Source organism: Dendropsophus ebraccatus, chromosome 7 (assembly GCF_027789765.1).
Source record: "Dendropsophus ebraccatus isolate aDenEbr1 chromosome 7, aDenEbr1.pat, whole genome shotgun sequence".
NCBI lineage: Eukaryota > Metazoa > Chordata > Amphibia > Anura > Hylidae > Dendropsophus > Dendropsophus ebraccatus.
In genome coordinates this window covers 143,041,442-143,060,658 of record NC_091460.1, presented here as the reverse complement: position 1 = coordinate 143,060,658, position 19,217 = coordinate 143,041,442, and the positions used below count along the sequence as shown (strand labels likewise).

At 40.5% G+C, this 19,217-nt stretch overlaps 1 protein-coding gene across 7 annotated transcripts in view; it reads left to right on the top strand.

Annotated features, from left to right (window-relative positions):
• Positions 1-19,217, top strand: part of INPP4B (inositol polyphosphate-4-phosphatase type II B) — a 394,433-nt gene that overhangs the window by 216,531 nt on the left and 158,685 nt on the right. Inside the window, exon 2 of one of the 7 annotated variants that reach the window (XM_069978644.1) lies at positions 8,208-8,334. The exons of the other annotated variants lie outside the window; for them this stretch is intronic. Coding sequence (XP_069834745.1) covers positions 8,234-8,334 — 101 coding nt within the window. The 5' untranslated portion in view covers positions 8,208-8,233. The remainder of the gene's footprint in view (positions 1-8,207; positions 8,335-19,217) is intronic. 7 annotated transcript variants of the gene reach the window in all.

Genomic DNA, 19,217 nt, shown 5'->3' with positions numbered 1-19,217 from the left:
CACTGCAGTACATAAGGGGTTAAGCAAAAGGTAGTCTGCTCCTGCACCTATGTATGTAACATAAGGGCTCATACAGCCAGGATTCTGTCTCTGGCCACATATATATATATATATATATATATATATATATATATATATATATTTGCCTAGGGGAGGGGGGGCCCTTACAGTTTTTTTGCTATGGGGCCCTGTCAATCCTAGTTACGCCCCTGGGTGCATAGATGATGGATGAGAGACCCCCTGAGACGCTGCAAAAAACCTGAAGCTGGCCCTGGTTTTACTGGAACTCACCACTTTGCAGAATAGCTTATAAAAAAAACCTGAGGGTTCTATGGCTTGTCATTGTGCTATTGAAGCTGCTGACAGACCATGAAACAGGTAGCAAACAGATTTCCATGAAAGGGAAAAAAAAGTAAATGATATTGTTTCTATACAGAGATTCTACGGAGATGAAATGATGCATAAAAATGCAATCACTTTGCCCATATTTTAGATACGATTTTCAATTTTTTGTGATAGAATCTGTAAATCAACACGTACTTTGATGAAATGACATAGAAAGACTGCGGGGATGTCAGCAGACAGAGAAAATACCTTTATAGCTTGATTCTATTTTTGCCTTTCATCATTTTTCTTCTGCATTGATTTTCTACCGTTACCTAATATAATCAATCCATCTTCTATCATCCTCATCCGTCCCGTTGTTCTTGCAACATCAAATATCTCACCAGAAGATCAGATGTGCAGTTTAATGGGACATTATTAGAGATGAGCGAGTACTAAAATGCTCGGGTGCTCGTTTCCAGTAACGAACCCCATTGACGCCTCTGGGTCTGGCTGATCGCACCATTACGCCAAATTCTGGCCAACAACCATAATACAATTTTGCTGACCCAGACAAGGGGGTAGACGTATAGACTATGTGTGTAACTGGTGCTTTTATTTATTTATTTTTTATTTTTTTTAAAGGCACCACGTGCACAGGACACAGCACAGGGAGAATAGGTATAGCTGAACTACAGATTCCAGCCAGCCAAGAGAATGTCAGCAACAGGACAAATTGACTACTGACAGCTGCACTACAAGGCCAAGCCAGCAGCCAAGAGTAGCAAAAAAAATATGTTTAAAAAACTTTAAGCCCTTAGGACTGTTGGGTTCTTTGTGTCGGATTCCTGCCTAACCGCACACTAATTCCCTGCCTAACGCTCTCCCTGACAGACAGCAGCTCTCTCCCTAATCTCTTCCAGCCTGCGTCTGACACGAGCACCGCGGGTCCTGATTCTTATATGCCAGGGTCATGTGATCTGGCCAGCCAATCGCTGCAATCGACATGTAGGGTTCCCACGTGATGGTACGAGCTTCTAAAGCCTGCATGATGATTGGCTGAAAAAAAAAAGCCGCGAAACATGCAGAAGAGGAATATGCCATTGTCTCGGGTAACGGGAATTGCACGTCCGAGTAACGAGTACCATCAAGTACCCTAATACTCTAAAAGAGTACTAAGCTTGGACGAGCATGCTCGCTCATCTCTAGTCATTATATCCTTCATTACCTTCGTAGATATGGACTGTAAGCTGACGTGATAGAGACCAGAAAGGTTAATGCAGTATTCCCCTCTCCTAATGTGATGCTTAATCTCTACAATATGTCCTCACTGTATGATTGGTGGGGGTCCAAACCACTAGGACCTCCACGGATTCTGACAAATATACAGGTTTTTCAACTTTGTGACAAAGTTACCTTATGGCTCTGTTCCCACAACAGGTTTTTTTTGGTTGTTTTGTGTTTTTTTTCCCCCCGTTTCGGGGCTGTAATTTGCGTAAAGCTGGCAGCGTTTTTGTGACAAAGTGATGATCTCCTTTCTCCGGCCAACGATCCCATACACTATACATGTTATTGAACAAGTGCAGGATCTCTGGCTGGGGGGTAAGAGGATGTTACCACCTTATGAATATGTAAATGTGCAGAATAGTAGGTGGACAGACTGGTAATTTACATACATACATGCTAATTATCATACCAGGTCAACATGTGGTTTTGGGGCGTTACTCCCACTTGTCAAAATCTATGATACTAACTGGCTTCCTGAAGTGCATCCTAAATGCCACTGGAAATGAGGTCCCTCTTAGATGGGCAAATGCAGCACTGATCTTGTAGATCGGAAGTTGTTTGAGGAGCCTAAGGGTATCTTTACACAGAGAGATTTATCTGAGATTTTTGAAGCCAAAGCCAGTAATGGATTTGTAAAGGGGAGAAATCTCAGTCTTTTCTTTTATGACCTGTTCTCTCTTTACAGTCTGTTCCTGGCTTTGGCTTAAAAAATCTGTCAGATAAATCTCTGTGTAAAGGCACCCTAAAATATACTGACAGGGCTGCACAAACAATTGCTGGATTGTTTGTGCGACCCTTTATTTTCATCCTTTATCCTTTAAAAGAATGCCGTTGGATTTATAAATTAAAAACCGTCAACCCCCTGGGTTTGAATGAACAGATTAGTTATGCTTGTTTCCTATAAACTCAGGAGTAGTGTAAAAATATGTGTTGCTATATGGATTAACTCCTTTCTACATTATGACCTAACCAACCATGACCTATCACGTAATATTATTTTTGTTTAAATTACACACGTCCGTCTATCCCCTATCCTACATTGTTGCGCCTCAGGTATGCACACACCTTGACCGTTATTTGCCGTGCAGCATTTCTAACTGGACATATGCTTTATTCTTGTTTTGTTTTGTCTTGTTTTATTTGTGTTTTGTCTGGTTTTGTTTTGTTCTGTTTGGTTTTGTTGTGTTTTGTTTTGTTCTTTATGTTTTAGATCAGATGTGGGCTGCTGCTATGATAGTTGTTTCCGCTATTCACTGTCAGTGTAAAATTACACTGCGGCAGGAATTATCATAGACATTTGAACCGAATACGGCAGTATTATACCCTCTGTTATGACACCGTGATGACACTGGGATTAGTGCCACGTCTAGTTTCCATCGGATCCAGTTGTATGTATTAAACATAATAGATTATGGTACGTGATGACACTGTGTATCTACATCGGGATTAATGCTATACTTAGTGTCTACCACCCATATGTATATTATAAACATAGCATACTATTGCTTGTGCTGTCAGCCGATTGGTCAGTATCGCTGTGCGCCTCAAATGACGTGGCCGTGCGTTCCATCTCTGCACAAGCCCACTGTGACGTATAGTGTATGACCAGCGGACATGTGACCAAAATGGGTAATGAGTTATCACATGACGCACACATCACTAAGATATCAATGCTCACGTGATTGTGATGCTTTTCTGACCCGGAAATAGTAGATATCACATGACCGTGACGGCGGGGTTTGAGCATATCGAAGCGCGACTTCAGTCTCTTAACGTTATGTCCAGGTGGAGACGGATTTTCATCAGGTGTGTAGCCGCAACCTTTTCTGGGCGGAGTTATGTGTATATATAAACCAGCATGTTTTGTGTATCAATAGGGGAACGCCATACGCGTAGCAGGCACCATACGTGCAGCTCCTACCCTTCATTTTTGTTGTTTTGTACGTGGCACTTTTTCTGTTTGATCCCCTGATGATTCCCCTAACGGGAGATGAAATGCATTGGGACACAGCCACTAGTGAGTATTAGGGTTTAACTAGGGACCCTAGGAGCGAGTGTGGCGGAGTCGCCCTTATTAGGGCGAGAGCTCTGTCTGGAGGGACAGTATTTTTAGGGTACAATAGGACAGTGTCAGGGATCGGCTGTCCTATCTCCCCTACAATGTGCACCCTATTTTGTCCGTCTTCATACTAGAGGACCTCAACAGCTCATGGTGGAATCCATTGAGGTTCAGGACGATTACGCTACCCGTATGGTCCACTACCGCTCCGGTATCATCTATTCAGCAGTCACCGTTGAGTGGTAAGATATTTTTAACCTAGGATACCTTCTCTTTATATTTGTCTGGTTATTTTTTGGTAACTAAATTTTAACTTTAAATTAATAAAAGCTACATTTTAGACTTAATTAGCTACACTCCACTATTTGCATTATTTTCATCCTTTAATAGCCCCACATGCCCTATAAGGGTACGTTCACACTGAGGAATTGAAGTTTTCTGCTTGAATTTTCCTCTTCTTCAGCTCTGGTGGAATTTAAGCGGAATTCAAACCCTTTATGACTTTTATGGAATTTCTGTAGCGGAATCTGCCTAAAGAATGACATGTCAAAGCGGATCCGCGTCGGAATATTACGTGAATAATTTCCATTGAATACAATGGGAAATGGCTCTGCTATTTTTAAAGATGGAATTTGAAGCGGAAAATTAAGCACTGATGCCGCTTCTAATTCCTCGTCGATTCCTCAGTGTGAACATACCCTGACACAGGAAGATGTGCAGCTGAAGAACAAATCAGTGATCTTCCTGGTCTTGGAAGAAGAGGCACAAAGCCTCTTGGTTAAATGTAGTGCATCTTGCCTTGTCCATGTACCAGACTATGAAATCTACATCAGCCAAGAGCCGGAGCAGATTTCAGGGAAAACAATAAGAAAATATGTACACTACAATAATAACTTTTAAATGACTACTCTATTCTGTTAAAGGGGAACTCCAGCGTACTCTTTGCAGGCACAGGGAGAGGTTAGGTTCCTACTCCTGTTAAATTCCCCCCCCCACCCCTTCTGGCTGCCAGATTTTAAAAAATCGGACTTCTCCTTTAAGTAACGAAAGATATTTGTTATGTAGCAATCAGTCATGCTGTGTTTACACAAAGCGATAATTCGCCTAATCGACCGCTTAACGATTTTGAAGCAACAATTTGGTTTTTATAACGATCAGTGTTTAAGGGAATAAATCGTTAGAAAAATCGTTAGAAAATTTGTTTCGTTTTTAGGATCGTGTAAGCCCATCTCGCACATAGGGTGAATCTTTAAAAGACTGTTTACACCAAGCGATCTGCAAATTTTTTAGCGAACGTCGATTTGAGGACATGTTGAAAGATCAAAATGAACGATTTCACGCTCGTCACTTGATCGTTCGCTGTGTTTACACGAGACGATTATCGCTCAAATGCGATCGTTATTGTGAAAATTCGAACGATAATCGTTCCGTGTAACCGCAGCATAAATCTTATTATCAGCCCCAAATGATGCTGCTGCTATTGGTTTTACTATTGTTTAGAATCAATTGTAGGTTATGAAGGAAATCCAGTATACGGTATATCCTCTATATCCCAGGCGATGAAATACTTATACATTCTCTCCATGTGGAATGCAAGGGACAAACAAGGACAGGACAAGTCTCTTCAAGGAGCGGGATGCCTGTGTGAATAGGAGCTCATTTGTTCTGCTTCCTCTTATCTCTGTCTGGACATTTGGGGTTCAGTCTGGGTCGTCCTCATCTGACGTTCTGCAGTGTAACTAACCGCAATCCTGTGTTCTATTCTCTGCCTTGAAAGAACGATCGCACTTTTGCTCTCGGTACATGTTATTCTTGAAGCGCGGGCCAAGGGTGTAAATAGAAAGGCCAGGCAAATCAGGGCTGCAATCTGTAACCGGCTTCGGAAACTCAAGACAAGTAACTGCGTGAAAGTCCTAAAGGCTGAAATCAGATCCTTCCCCAGAGAGGAAACTCAAACTGGATTTGCTCTATTGCTGGATGTTCTCAGGTACAGGTGTGTGGGGACGGCAATCCTAAATCCCTAGAGAGGCGCAGGGTAAGGCTATGAGCACGCAACGGAACTTTTTGTAAAAGTACGGCCGTTGTTGCAATTGGCAAGCCTTCTATGGGATCCCGGCCAGAGCGTATACACATAGTATACGCTCCGGCCAGGATCTCTCACGGCGCCACAAAGAAATGACATTCAGTGAATGGCGCCCGCAGAATACCCTGTCAGTTAACACAATGAAGCGAGCGGCTCCGGACGCTTGCTTCATTGTGTGCAGTGGGGAGTTCTGATGCGGGCGAGCACTACAGTACCGGCCGGGATGATCTTTATAGAGACCAGCCACTCCGTGACCCAGCCGGGTCACGGAACAGCCGGTCTCTTACGCCATGTGAACAGGGCCTAAACCTATACAGAGTGATTGGTGCAGTCTCTGTCCTGATACTATTCAGAAATTGTTAATGCCACTAAGTTTACATTATACTGCAACCAGCAAGTCTATTGTATCATTAAAGGGGTACTCTGGTGAAAATCGATTTCTTTCAAATCAACTGGTTTCAGAAAGTTATATAGATTGTAATTTACTTCTGTTTAAAAATCTTTAGTATTCCAGTAATTCTCAGCTGCTGTATGTCCTGCAGGAAGTGGTGTATTCTTTCCACTCTGACGTAGTACTCTCTGCTGCCACCTCTGTCCATGTCAGGAACTTGCTAGTTGCTACTGCTCTGCACAGTTCCTGATATGGACAGAGGTGGCAGCAGAGAGGACTGTGTCAGACTGGAGAGAATACACCACTTCCTGCAGGACATACAGCAGCTGATAAGTAGTAGAAGTCTAGAGATTTTGAAATAGAAGTAAATTACAAATCTAAATAACTTTCTAAAACCAGTTGGTTTGAAAAAAAAAAAAAAAAAAAAAAGATTTTCGCCTGACTAGCCCTTTAAGTTTGTTCTATAATAATCAAGTACCACTGTTATGAAGAAAATAAAAGTTATCCAATCAACTTATATAAAAATAAATAAATAAGTGAGACATAATCGAAAAAGGGATCACCCACCTCAGACTTGTCACATGATCATCAGTTATCAGTTCTATTCAGCTTTCAGGCAGTTTTTTTTCATCAGAAAACTCAATTGTGGATCTGCAGCAGAAATCCAAGACTTGCCGCAGTATTGTTACAACGGCCATGATTACTACAGAGCTTACGTAGTGTGAACATAGCCTAATGCAGTATGGTCCTGATATACCAGTGTACTGTCTGTAGCTTAGAAACCTTTCAAGTCTTCCAGTACTTATAAGCTGCTGCATGTCCTACATTTCTATGTCTGTGTCTATGACATGCAGCAGCTGATAAGTACAGGAAGACAAGATTTTTTTGGCACCAGTTGATTTGAAAGGAAAAACATTTAGCTACAGTTGCCCTTTAAGAATCACATTAATGGTGCGTTCACACCTACAGGATCTGCAGCTGATTTTCTGCAGCAGATTTCATTTAAATAACTGAACACAGCATCAAATTTGCTGCAGATCTGCTGCAGATCCTGTAGGTGTGAACGCACCCTAAGTCACATTTCAGCGTCCCACTGTGATGCTGACATACGATACAGCTGAATGGGGCATGCAGCACACTTCCCTCCCCAGTTGTCAATGGAATCCATTATAGTCTAGGGAGCAAATGAATTTGACCATGCGGCCATTGTTATAATAGTAATGCGGCCACATTTTTGCCTCATGGTTATGGATGTATTTGCACCATGTTGAACCGTGAGAATCTGCTTAGCGGAAAGGAGTTCGCTAAAAGGGAGTGGTTTATACAAGCCAAAAATAGATAACTTTTTTTAATGCGCTTTTATATCTAAAAAGCCTATAGCTGTATCCATGTTTTCCAGGACTGCAACTTCTGCAGCCGCAGGGAATCATACTGGCCCTAAAAGACTGGAGCTGAGCTGTGATTGGTCGCTTAGGCAGATTCTTAAATGAAATATCTGGTCAATTTAATGAAATCCTGAAAAAAAAATATTTATTTATTTTTTTGCTTCCACTTTTATACTACTGTATCAGTCTACTATATACTTTTATTCCCGGCATAAATGAACAGTTGAATTCCTGTTTTTACCCTGCACAAAAGTTAAAGAAAAATACAATTATTCACTTTAAGTGTGTTGTTATGATGGGTCAGAAAAGCTGCTTCCGCTTTGATATGATCCCCCATGGTAAGATAGCGGTAAAGTTGGAGCCGAGAAGCACTATTAAGATTCCAGTAGCAGGAAGAAAATTCATTGCCGCTCTCATGAAATCATCTTTGCTCATTAAACCAGACAAAAAAATTTTTGTTCAACTGATTGAAAACTGCTTGAAAGAAAACTTTTGAAGGAGCGCTGACAGGAGACATCTCGGCGGCTCCCTTTTTACCCAATATTGTACAGTCTAATTTGCCGTCTCAATTTTGTATCAATTTGAAAGTCAAATCTTTGTCACTTCTTTGGTCTAATTAGTTAAATACGTTCTAAATCTGTGTTTCTTTTATTTGTGAATTTTTTTTTTCTTTTCCAGTTGAGTTAATTTGTCGTTTGGAATAGATGTCAGATCAGGATAAGATATTTTTCTATAAAGTGGAACATCACAGGCAGCGAGTAAAAAAGATTCCGTCTTCTATTCAACCAAAGCCGAGCCAATTAGTGTAAGTTATGTGGTCTCATATCAAAGGGTCGCTCTTCTTACATTGTCTTGGTGTGATCTCCATGTTCTAAGGACAAATTAAAAAATTTTAGGCTGTGCTCAGAAAAAACTAAAGTCCCTAGAAAACAGGTTAGCAATGTTCATATACTGCGAAAAGGAGGGACGTTTTTATTGGACAGCTGTCATTGAACGACGAATAACATCCGAAAATATTTTGGGTTGTGATCGCAGGCAGTTTTGCAATACACTCACTTTTTAAAGTTTTCTATGTTTAAAGTGTCACTGTCGTGAATTTTTTTTTTGCAGAAATCAATAGTCCAGGCGATTTTAAGAAACTTTGTAATTGGGTTTATTATCCGAAAAATGCATTTTTATCATGAAAAAGCAGTTTGAAGCTCTCCCCCCTGTCTTCATTGTTCTCCTATGGAGAGAGCTAAAGAAAAGACCAAAACAGGACAACAAAGAGTTAATCTACAAATCCCTCACCCGTTATCTGTTCTGACCATCACCAGTGACCTGTCTGATTACAGCTGTCACCCAGCTCCGTGCCTGTAATCCTCTGTTATCTGCTTTCTGCTGCCAGCTAACTCCCTCCTTCCTCCTCCCCCCTCCCCTCTCCCTAGAACAGACAGGGGACGTCTCCTGCAACAAGTCACAATTTTCAGATTTTTCAGAGTGGATGAAAAAGAGGAAGGAGGGGGGGACCTGGGAAAAGGCTTTTTACATGCAGATAATGGCAGATTTGGCTAATAAACCCAATTACAAAGTTTCTTAAAATCGCCTGGACTATTGATTTCTGCAAAAAAAAAAATACGACAGTGACTCTTTAAATCAATGTTATACATACGGCCAAACTGTAGTCCATGCCGATAGTTGGTCTTTTTTCTGTTTAAAAAAAAAAAAAAAGAACAAACACAGGAAGTGCCAGTGGTTTGCACACTCACACAAGGAAAGACGCCTGTTCATCATGCAGGTTGTAAGTCAACTAATGGGCTATCAACTAATGGTTATCTGCATTGGTATCAAAAAGCAACGGCTTAGATATACTAGTATCACACAGGGTGGCTTAGATGCACAAGTATCAAAGTGCTCCAAATGTTCACTGCCTATGGTGGGGACCAACCCTCACACTGACACATACATATACACACACAGATACAATACATACATACTCACTGACACACACACATATACACACATAGCACCTACAGCTCTCAGTCTTTCCGTCTTCCTCTCTCTAGTCGGGCTAATCACTCCACAATGTGACTTTAAAGGGGTGCTCCAGCATGGGGGCACTTTCTGGGGGGGACCAGCGGCGGGTCACTCATCGCGGCGCTCTGGTACCCGGTTCCCGGCTGCTTCCTGGTGTCTGACGCCGCCCGAGACGCTACGTCTCAGGGCCGCTCAGCCACTTAGTGAAGGAGGCAGGATCCGAGCGGACTTCAAACGGATCCCGCCTCCTTCACTTAGTGGCTGAGCGGCCCTGAGACGTAGCGTCTCGGGTGGCGTCAGACACCAGGAAGCGGCCGGGAACCGGGTACCTGAGCGCCACGATGAGTGACCCGCCGCTGAAACTGGGGAGGTGAGTGGATGTCTTTTATTTCAGCCACCTTCTTCCCAGTCCCCCCCAAAAAGTGCCCCCACGCTGGATAACCCCTTTAAGTGCCTGAGAGTCAAGTGCCTGAGAGTCATCAGCGGAAAAAGACCACCTGTTCCATCTCGCCTACCTTATGCTATTTCCTTTTTTAATATCTTTGGATACATATATGTTTATAGGGGGTTGAGTGTTGGAGAATTCTCTCTGTGCGGTACTTTGAATTCCAGCGTCATGCGCTCCATTTTAAGGCCTGCACCAGCCATTGCACATTTACTTATACTCCTGCATAGAGATGAGATAACAGTATGCTGCTAAGCTGCTAGTATACTGCTCCATTCGTAATAAATCTTCTTCAGTTTATTACATTTTGGCTGACATTTTCCTTTGTGTTCATGTAGCCCCCTCTCTAATAGAGATGAGCGAATCACTTGGAAATTTGTTTTGCATGCAAACGAATTTCATTAAAAATAGTGGCGAGTGAACATGTTTGTACGAAAATGCCGCTAATTGTTCGTGTTCGTCCATAGGAGCAGTTTGTTCGACGATCGGAATGGTTATAACAATCATTTTCGAACATGCGAACGTTGATCTTGTGATGTACGCAACTGCGTAATGTTAGCAAGCGCGTAACGTTAGGAAGCGCGTAATGTTAGCAACTGCGTAAGTATAGGCTAACAAGTGCAGTCACTATTGCGGCCACCATGTTTAGCAAATTTGCGACACAAATCTGTCGAAATAGCAATGAAGTGAATTAAACGCTCGATTCTCTGCTAATCGGAATTGGACAGATTCTCTTCGCTCATCTCTACTCTCTAACATGCAGTCTAGTAGAAGTTCTGTTCTTTTCTCCTTTTAGCTGCTTGTATCTGACTAGTTTGTCAATAATTCCATTGCTCGCGTCTGCTTTTTGAAGCTTCGGGTACGGCCTAGGACGTGGTCAGGTTCAGGTCTCCACCATAAAGCTGTAGGTAATTATTCTTGTTTGTTTTAGATGATGTGCGGCTGCACGTCCTATCGATGCTTTATACCAGTTCCCTACGTCCTATCAGAGCTTGTTAACTAATGTAAAATGAGACGTACTTTGTTATAAAATCTCCAACGCAGCGTTGAGATCTATAATATAATCCCACGCATTACACTATTAAAAATAATTGGTTCCCCCTTTGTAATGCTGCCATTGTTAACTAAAGCAGTCAAATAGAAATGATCTTCATTTTAAGCCTTATTTTCTCCATTGCATTGATTAAAATTAGAAAAAAATTAAAATAGTAGTTGAAGTTTAATACTTTACTGTAGATGTCACCGACATAGACAGTGGCCACTAAAACTGCTGGCCACCTATAAACAATGAGTTACATTACAAAAGTCTGGAAGAAGTCGAAACTTTTTCTTCCTTTGTATCAGTATGGGATCTGCATCTGGTGATCTGATCCTGATTTGCGCAATCACCCAGACTCCAGAGCGGCGGCCCGGCTTCCATCCGTAATTTTGCCTATGATTAGCTCAGATTATTTGCTGTTCTCGCGTTTCTTGGCAGCATCAAATCCAATCAACTACTATTATAACATAGCCGTCTTAATAGGAATAAAAATCCAGGCGCTTTCATAAATAGCAAGTAATAGTTGGAGGGCTTATTAATATTATAAATAGCAGATTGGAACAGACATGGATCAGCAGTTGTGCCTTGGTAAATATAGGAATTTATGTGGGAATGGCGCAGTAGAATATTACCAGTCATGAATTATTGTTGTTTTTTCCGAATTGGTGCTTAAGTGGTATACATACTCTGGAAACTTTAAAAAATATATATATTTACCATTATTATTGTATGGTGTTTTTTTATAGTCAATATGGATGACAAAAAAATGTTGCAACAATAACATGTTGTATTATTATATGAGCAAATGAGTTTAATGTGTGTACCGCATACTATTGATGTATGATCCCTATCAGAATATATGTTGTGGAGGAAAAAAAATCTCTAGAAATAAGGACAGGAGAATAACTTTTAAGAGAACGTACCATCAGGTACACTCTCCTTAAAATTACACATAAATCGGACAGCGCTGGCACGGGGAAGCCGGTGCCAAGGTTCTTTTTTTCGAATCGTGGCCCGGTTACCCAAACATGGCGCTACTCTATTCATGGGCCGCCCCGACTCCAGTGGGAGGAAACCCCCGCCCCTCCACAATGCGGCTCCATTAGAATCAATCATGGGGCGGGGGTTTCCTCCCATGGGGGCGGGCCAGCTTAACTCCAGTGCTTCACCCCCAGGCTGGTAACCATGAATAGAGTGGCACCGTATGCGGGAATCGGTCCAAGGTTAATAAGAAGGACCACAGCACCAGCTTCCCCGTGCCAGCACCGTCCAATTCATGTGTAATTTTAAAGAGAGTGTACCTGATGGTGCATCCTCTTTGAAGCTATGTTCCCACTTCGGAAACATAGCGGGGGAAGGCGGCCATCTGCTTCTATAGGCGGCCACTAATAGTGATCTCAATCCTTTAGGGGTATTTCCATTTTAAACTGATCCGTAGACGTCCAACCGCTGGAACCGCCACAGATGCCAAGAACAAGGACATGATTTTCCTTTGAATACTCCTTTGAATTTGAAGACTCATACTTTTAGATTCTAGTCTAAAAAATTCTACATTTTTTTTATTTGTATGTGAGCATAAATCTGGGACTTGTTCCACGACTCTTGGATATACACAACCTATCACTTTATTTTACTTGTTTGGTTTTATACTAAATATGTAAAAATGTAGTAGGCTCCTATAAATGTTAAATATATTGCATAAACTTATATCATATACAATATAGCACATAGGTATAAAATATAACATAAAACATAAAAGTACAATATTCAGTGTGACGATTGATCTTTTCTACGGTTACTTAAACATGTATGGGGTTTTTTGTTTGTGCACCCCTTCCCAATACATCTTTTAGTAACCATATATCGTCACACTGAATATTGCACTTTTTATGTTCTATTTTATACCTATGTGCTATATTGTATATGATATAAGTTTATGCAATATATTTAACATTTATAGTAAACATTCTTAGGAGTAATCTTGAGAGCCTACTACTTTTTCACATTTTTACACATTTGCCTCTGGGGTACAAAAGAACAGTAGTGCACCTTATACCCCTACTAACAAACTATACATCCCAAGTTTGGTTGACCACTCACCAATCACATTTCGGCTATGCTCCCACACAGTATTTTTGCTCAGTATTTTACAACCAAAACCAGGAGTGGATTGAAAACACACAAAGGATCTGTTCACGCACTGTTGACATTGAGTGGATGGGCCGCCATTTAATGGCAAATACTGGTGGTTGTTTTAACATAACAGCAATTATTTGCCATTAAATGGCGGCCATCCAGTTAATTTCAACAGTGTGTGAACATGGACTTTGGGTAGCTTCACACACACCATAGCATCGCAGCAGATCTGCGGATGATTTAATCCTTAATAACTGAACACAGTATCAAATCTGCACCATCAAATCTGCTGCAGATTCGGTGTGTGTGAACATAGCCTTACTGTGTTTTCAGTCCACTCCTGGTTTTGGTTGTAAAATACTGAGGAAAAATACTGTGTGTGACCATAGCCTTATACTATATGTTTTTCGATAGATGTAGCCAACTGTATGCCGCCTTAACTAGACAGTTTAGAAAGAAGAACCATTGAGAGCAGAGTTTAAATTTATGTAAAGAAAATAATTCCTACATTGATTTCCATAAAGTTATTGTTTCATTCTTAAAGGAATTGTATAAAATAGAAAAACATCCATCTGCCTTTGACCCACCCCTCCTGGATAGTATTGCCTGTCTGTCTGTACCTTTTCTGTGTGATATTCATTCCTGGATAATTATTTGCTGAGATATTTATGTGTTACCTTGTATTACAGTATACTGTAGGTCCGCCGGGTTCTGTCAACTGGAAACAGCTGTGTCAGGAAGGAACCAGTGTTATAACCCAAAGCAATGCAAATGATTCTGTCTGGTTACATAAACTGAGTTGTAAGTCGTACTCTGAGGCCAAAATAAACCAAACAAAAGGTAACCATGTTGCTTGTGTAAGGCTGCACACATTCAGTAGTTTTTCAGGACCGTATATGATATCTGCAGTCATCCGCAGTCTGCAAAAATTGTCCGTAATCTGTATTTTTGGCGGATCAGCAAAGATTGGGGAGGTGATAGTAAAATAAAGTGGTAATGGTTGAAAGTCATTACTCATCTGAAGTTTTGTGAACGTTTCATATATAAAAAATACAGATCCACTAAAATTACTGATACCCCCATAGACTTCTCCCATCTGGGCCGCAATTAGGGTCCGTATTACAGCTTGTCAGTAATTTTTCCTGATGCAATTTTTGTCGATTATGGACCCGAAAATATATGGACAGTGTGAAGACTGGATCCACAATTACAGATAAGACTATGCAAGGTGTGAATGTAGCCTAAGTTAGGGTGACTTTGTAAAACCAATGCAAACTAATACCTATAACCTCAACCAGCCCCTGGAGAATAATCCAGATATTCCCTCAGATAATCCTTTACTTTTTGTTTGCATTAGGTTCTGTACCCAGTGACATGCATTGTGTACGCCCATGCTAGTTTTCAGACAGGTGATATGGGTGAAATGATTTCTGTGTCCATATAATAGATGCAATACTGGCCCAACCATCACCCAAACTGAAAACATCCCATTCAGCCATGGAAAAATAACATATATTTGTCTTCCTTTTTCCTCTGTTGCTGTGATTCTTAGGCTGGGTTCACACTACGTTTTTGCAATTTGTTCTTTTCATCCGTTTTTTTGCAAAAAAACGGAAGAAAAAAACTGATGCATTTGTGTGCATCTGTTTTGATCCGTTGTTTTCCACTGACTTGCATTGTAAAAAAAAAAACGGATCCCTTTTTTTCAACGGAAACAAAAGTATTGTCAGCTATGTTTTTGTGTACATTAATGGAAGTCAATGGAAAAACGGATCAAAATGGATGCACACAAATGCATCTGTTTTTTTATCCGTTTTTTGTAAAAAACGGATGAAAAAAACAGATTGCAAAAACGAAGTGTGAACCTAGCCTTAGAAAGCTCCCAGTTCTGCTGTGTAGCAGATACAGGATTGGGTTTGACATGTGCAAATGACTGTTCAGGGGCCACAAGAGTGTCCACAATAATGTCGCACCTCAGCCATCTGTTTGCTGCATGGCCATTTGCATGTTACGAACCCAATACTAGAAGTGCTGATCTGCGGGATGGGAAACATTAGAGGTCATGGAAGCCATGTGGCATAAGAATAAAATTGTATGAAAGTTCTATTTTTCATACATGACCTACAGGTATTACATGGATAATATATATAATTTATTTTTTTTTTGGTTCTTTTTATCTGCATAAGTTTTTTCCGATACCTTGCCCTACCACCTCGCCCTACCACCTAGCCCAACCCTACTGTCATCAATCATGTTTATTTGCGCCCATAATTCAATAAACCTAATGGGATCTTGATTACAAGGTAATGAAACAGAACCAACAGAACCTGACTTGGCTGAGGTTTCTTGAGTAATGAACGTCTTGTCTAGCGCTCCAGTGTCCGGTAATTCTGATATATACTGAGGTATACACATTCTCATGAATTTAGATCCAATCCCAAGCAGAAAGTGGGACATACGAATAGTACACACCAAAGATTGTAGAAAGCAGGTAAATCTGCAGCGCCCTTATGGACTGGATTGCAGCTGTACTTTTTTTTTTTTTTTTTTTTTCTTTTTTTATTATTATTTTTTTCTTCTCATATCTATTGGAGTTTAGAAGTAATAGAAGAAACTATTGAGCTACAAATTCTGCCCCGCGTCTTCTATCTAATTCTCGCTGCCATCTCAGTAATACAAAACCGCAGGAATTAATTCACATCATTGATGTATTCTATTTTATAGTGAGTGAATAACATGTTAAAGGAGGCTCCTCGGCTGGAATCTCGTTTGGGTTTTAGCTGATAGAGTAATGTTTTAATTCCGTAAATCATTAGTTGATATCACGGGGACCTGACTGCAGATCCGGTGCTTTCTACCCAAATCGAAGCTGTTATTTTGATGTAAACAGACAGATCCCAGGGCTGAGATAATTAATATTGGTCTCTGCACCACTTTGTCTCTGCGCTGCTCCGGCTTACACCGGCCGCTCTTGTTATTGCTCGGGGATTTGCATTGCTGTATGCTGAGTAGTGAAATGCCAGCGCTGCCCTTAGCAAACTTTGGGAGGAAAGGTGTTTCGATTGATTTGTAGAAGCTACACAAGCTTAGGAACTGACAGAGGAAGGCAAACAGAGATGTGAAGAGCAGAGCATCACAGCCAGCTCTCCCGGGGACTGAGGGCTAAAACAAGTGCCGACCGCTGCTGAATATGCCAAAGGGGCTTCTCACAGCTGCAGCATTGGCCTTTGAATAGAAAGTAAGGAAAACTAACTTACAATAATTCACTCCAATATTAATAGTGTGCTTACCACACAGTGCAAGCCTTGATAACTTCTTAAAGTGTAACTGTCAATTAAAATATTTTTGCAGAAATCAATAGTACAAGCGATTTTAAGAAACTCTGTAATAGGTTTTATTAGGCAAAAAAGCCTCTTTCTGTACTCAAAAAGCAGCCTCCCCCCTCACTTCTCATCTGCTTATTATCAGGCCAAGTTGTCTTGATTAGAGAGGATTTTGCTGTGCCTATTATAACCTATGGAGAGGGGAGAGGCCGAGAGGGATGAATGATTAGGAAGAGCAGAGAAGTAGCTGTACAGTTTGGAGACTGTCTGGGCACATAGAACGCTGGATTCACAGGTCAGAAAGGTCAGTGCTTATCTGGGATCTTGGTGAGAGAAGATTGCGGGATGTTGTGCTGTTCAGGGCTGCCTTTTCTCCTCTCCATGCTTACTCATCCCCCTCAACCCCTCCCCTCTCCATAGAATATAATGGTCGCAGAAATCCTGCTTCTTCTGAAGTGAGGTAGGTAAAAAAGGAAACTCTTTTGCTAAATAAAACCTATTACAGAGTTTCTTAAAATCGCTTGAACTATTGATACTTATTGATTCCTGATAAGTGACATTTAATGGACAGTTACGCTTTAAGAGATATACACAATGGCTTTCATTGTCGCACTCAAAATATTTGAACCCCATATTGTGGATTAGGTGTAGAGAACCTCCAGTTCAAAGATCACTTCCACTACCTGAGCTCTTACAATGTGGCCCATAGGCGTGTGTGCGGCATGCTTATTCCCACGCTCCGTAATCCACAAAGGACTTGGACTTGCAGCTCTCCCGGCGTCGTGTCAATATGATGTGGGGAGAGCTGTAAGTGTTTAAATTTTCGCTGTAATGTACTGATACAGCGGAATAAGCCCTTAGACTAGACAGTTTACAGATGTCTAGGTTTACTGAGCCACTATAATTAATAAAGCTGGGGTATTTGTAGATTTTCTGACGTCCCTTTAAGTTTGCACTAAGTGTTAGACATTTTTAATAAATCCCCCCATTTTTACTAAATAGTCTAATTCTTAGAAGCTGTTAACTTAGACCAAACAGTCTACGGCCAGGTTCACACATCTGTAAGGCTTTTTGTAGTCACAGGCTCAAAGCCACGGACAGCCCTACAGATTTGCATCTATAGTCGCAATTGCACGGACCTGATCATAGTACAGAGGTGCATTGGTCCGTGCTTGTAATCCAAATCTTAAACCAAAGCAAATATTCTAATAAGAAATCATTGATGTGCAGACAATTGGTTCCACACCCCAAATATAATGATTTTCTTATTCTGAATAACATGTAAAACTAATGATTCAAACATTTAGAAACAGCTGGATATGTGATATATAAGTTACTGTACAGTATAGCAATCAGCATGTGGTATATAATGTATAGTAACTGTATAACCCTGATAACACTGCAGCTGGATATGTGATATATAAGTTACTGTACAGTATAGCAATAAGCATGTGGTGTATAATGTATAGTAACTGTATAACCCTGATAACACAGCAGCAGCTGGATATGTGATATATAAGTTACAGTACAGTATAGCAGCATGTGGTATATAATGTATAGTAACTGTATAACCCTGATAACACAGCAGCTGGATATGTGATATATAAGTTACTGTACAGTATAGCAGCATGTGGTATATAATGTATAGTAACTGTATAACCCTGATAACACAGCAGCAGCTGGATATGTGATATATAAGTTACAGTACAGTATAGCAGCATGTGGTATATAATGTATAGTAACTGTATAACCCTGATAACACAGCAGCTGGATATCTGATATATAAGTTACTGTACAGTATAGCAGCATGTGGTATATAATGTATAGTAACTGTATAACCCTGATAACACAGCAGCTGGATATCTGATATATAAGTTAGTGTACAGTATAGCAATCAACATGTGGTACATAATGTATAGTAACTGTATAACCCTGATAACACAGCAGCAGCTGGATATGTGATATATAAGTTACTGTACAGTATAGCAATCAGCATGTGGTATATAATGTATAGTAACTGTATAACCCTGATAACACAGCAGCAGCTGGATATGTGATATATAAGTTACTGTACAGTATAGCAGCATGTGGTATATAATGTATAGTAACTGTATAACCCTGATAACACAGCAGCTGGATATGTGATATATAAGTTACTGTACAGTATAGCAGCATGTGGTATATAATGTATAGTAACTGTATAACCCTGATAACACAGCAGCTGGATATCTGATATATAAGTTACTGTACAGTATAGCAGCATGTGGTATATAATGTATAGTAACTGTATAACCCTGATAACACAGCAGCTGGATATGTGATATATAAGTTACTGTACAGCATAGCAATCAGCATGTGATATATAATGTATAGTAACTGTATAAACCTGATAACACAGCAGCTGGATATGTGATATATAACTTACTGTACAGTATAGCAATCAGCATGTGGTGTATAATGTATAGTAACTGTATAACCCTGATAACACAGCAGCTGGATATGTGATATATAAGTTACTGTACAGTATAGCAATCAGCATGTGGTGTATAATGTATAGTAACTGTATAACCCTGATAACACAGCAGCTGGATATGTGATATATAAGTTACTGTTCAGTATAGCAGCATGTGGTATATAATGTATAGTAACTGTATAACCCTGATAACACAGCAGCTGGATATGTGATATATATAAGTTACTGTACAGTATAGCAATCAGCATGTGGTATA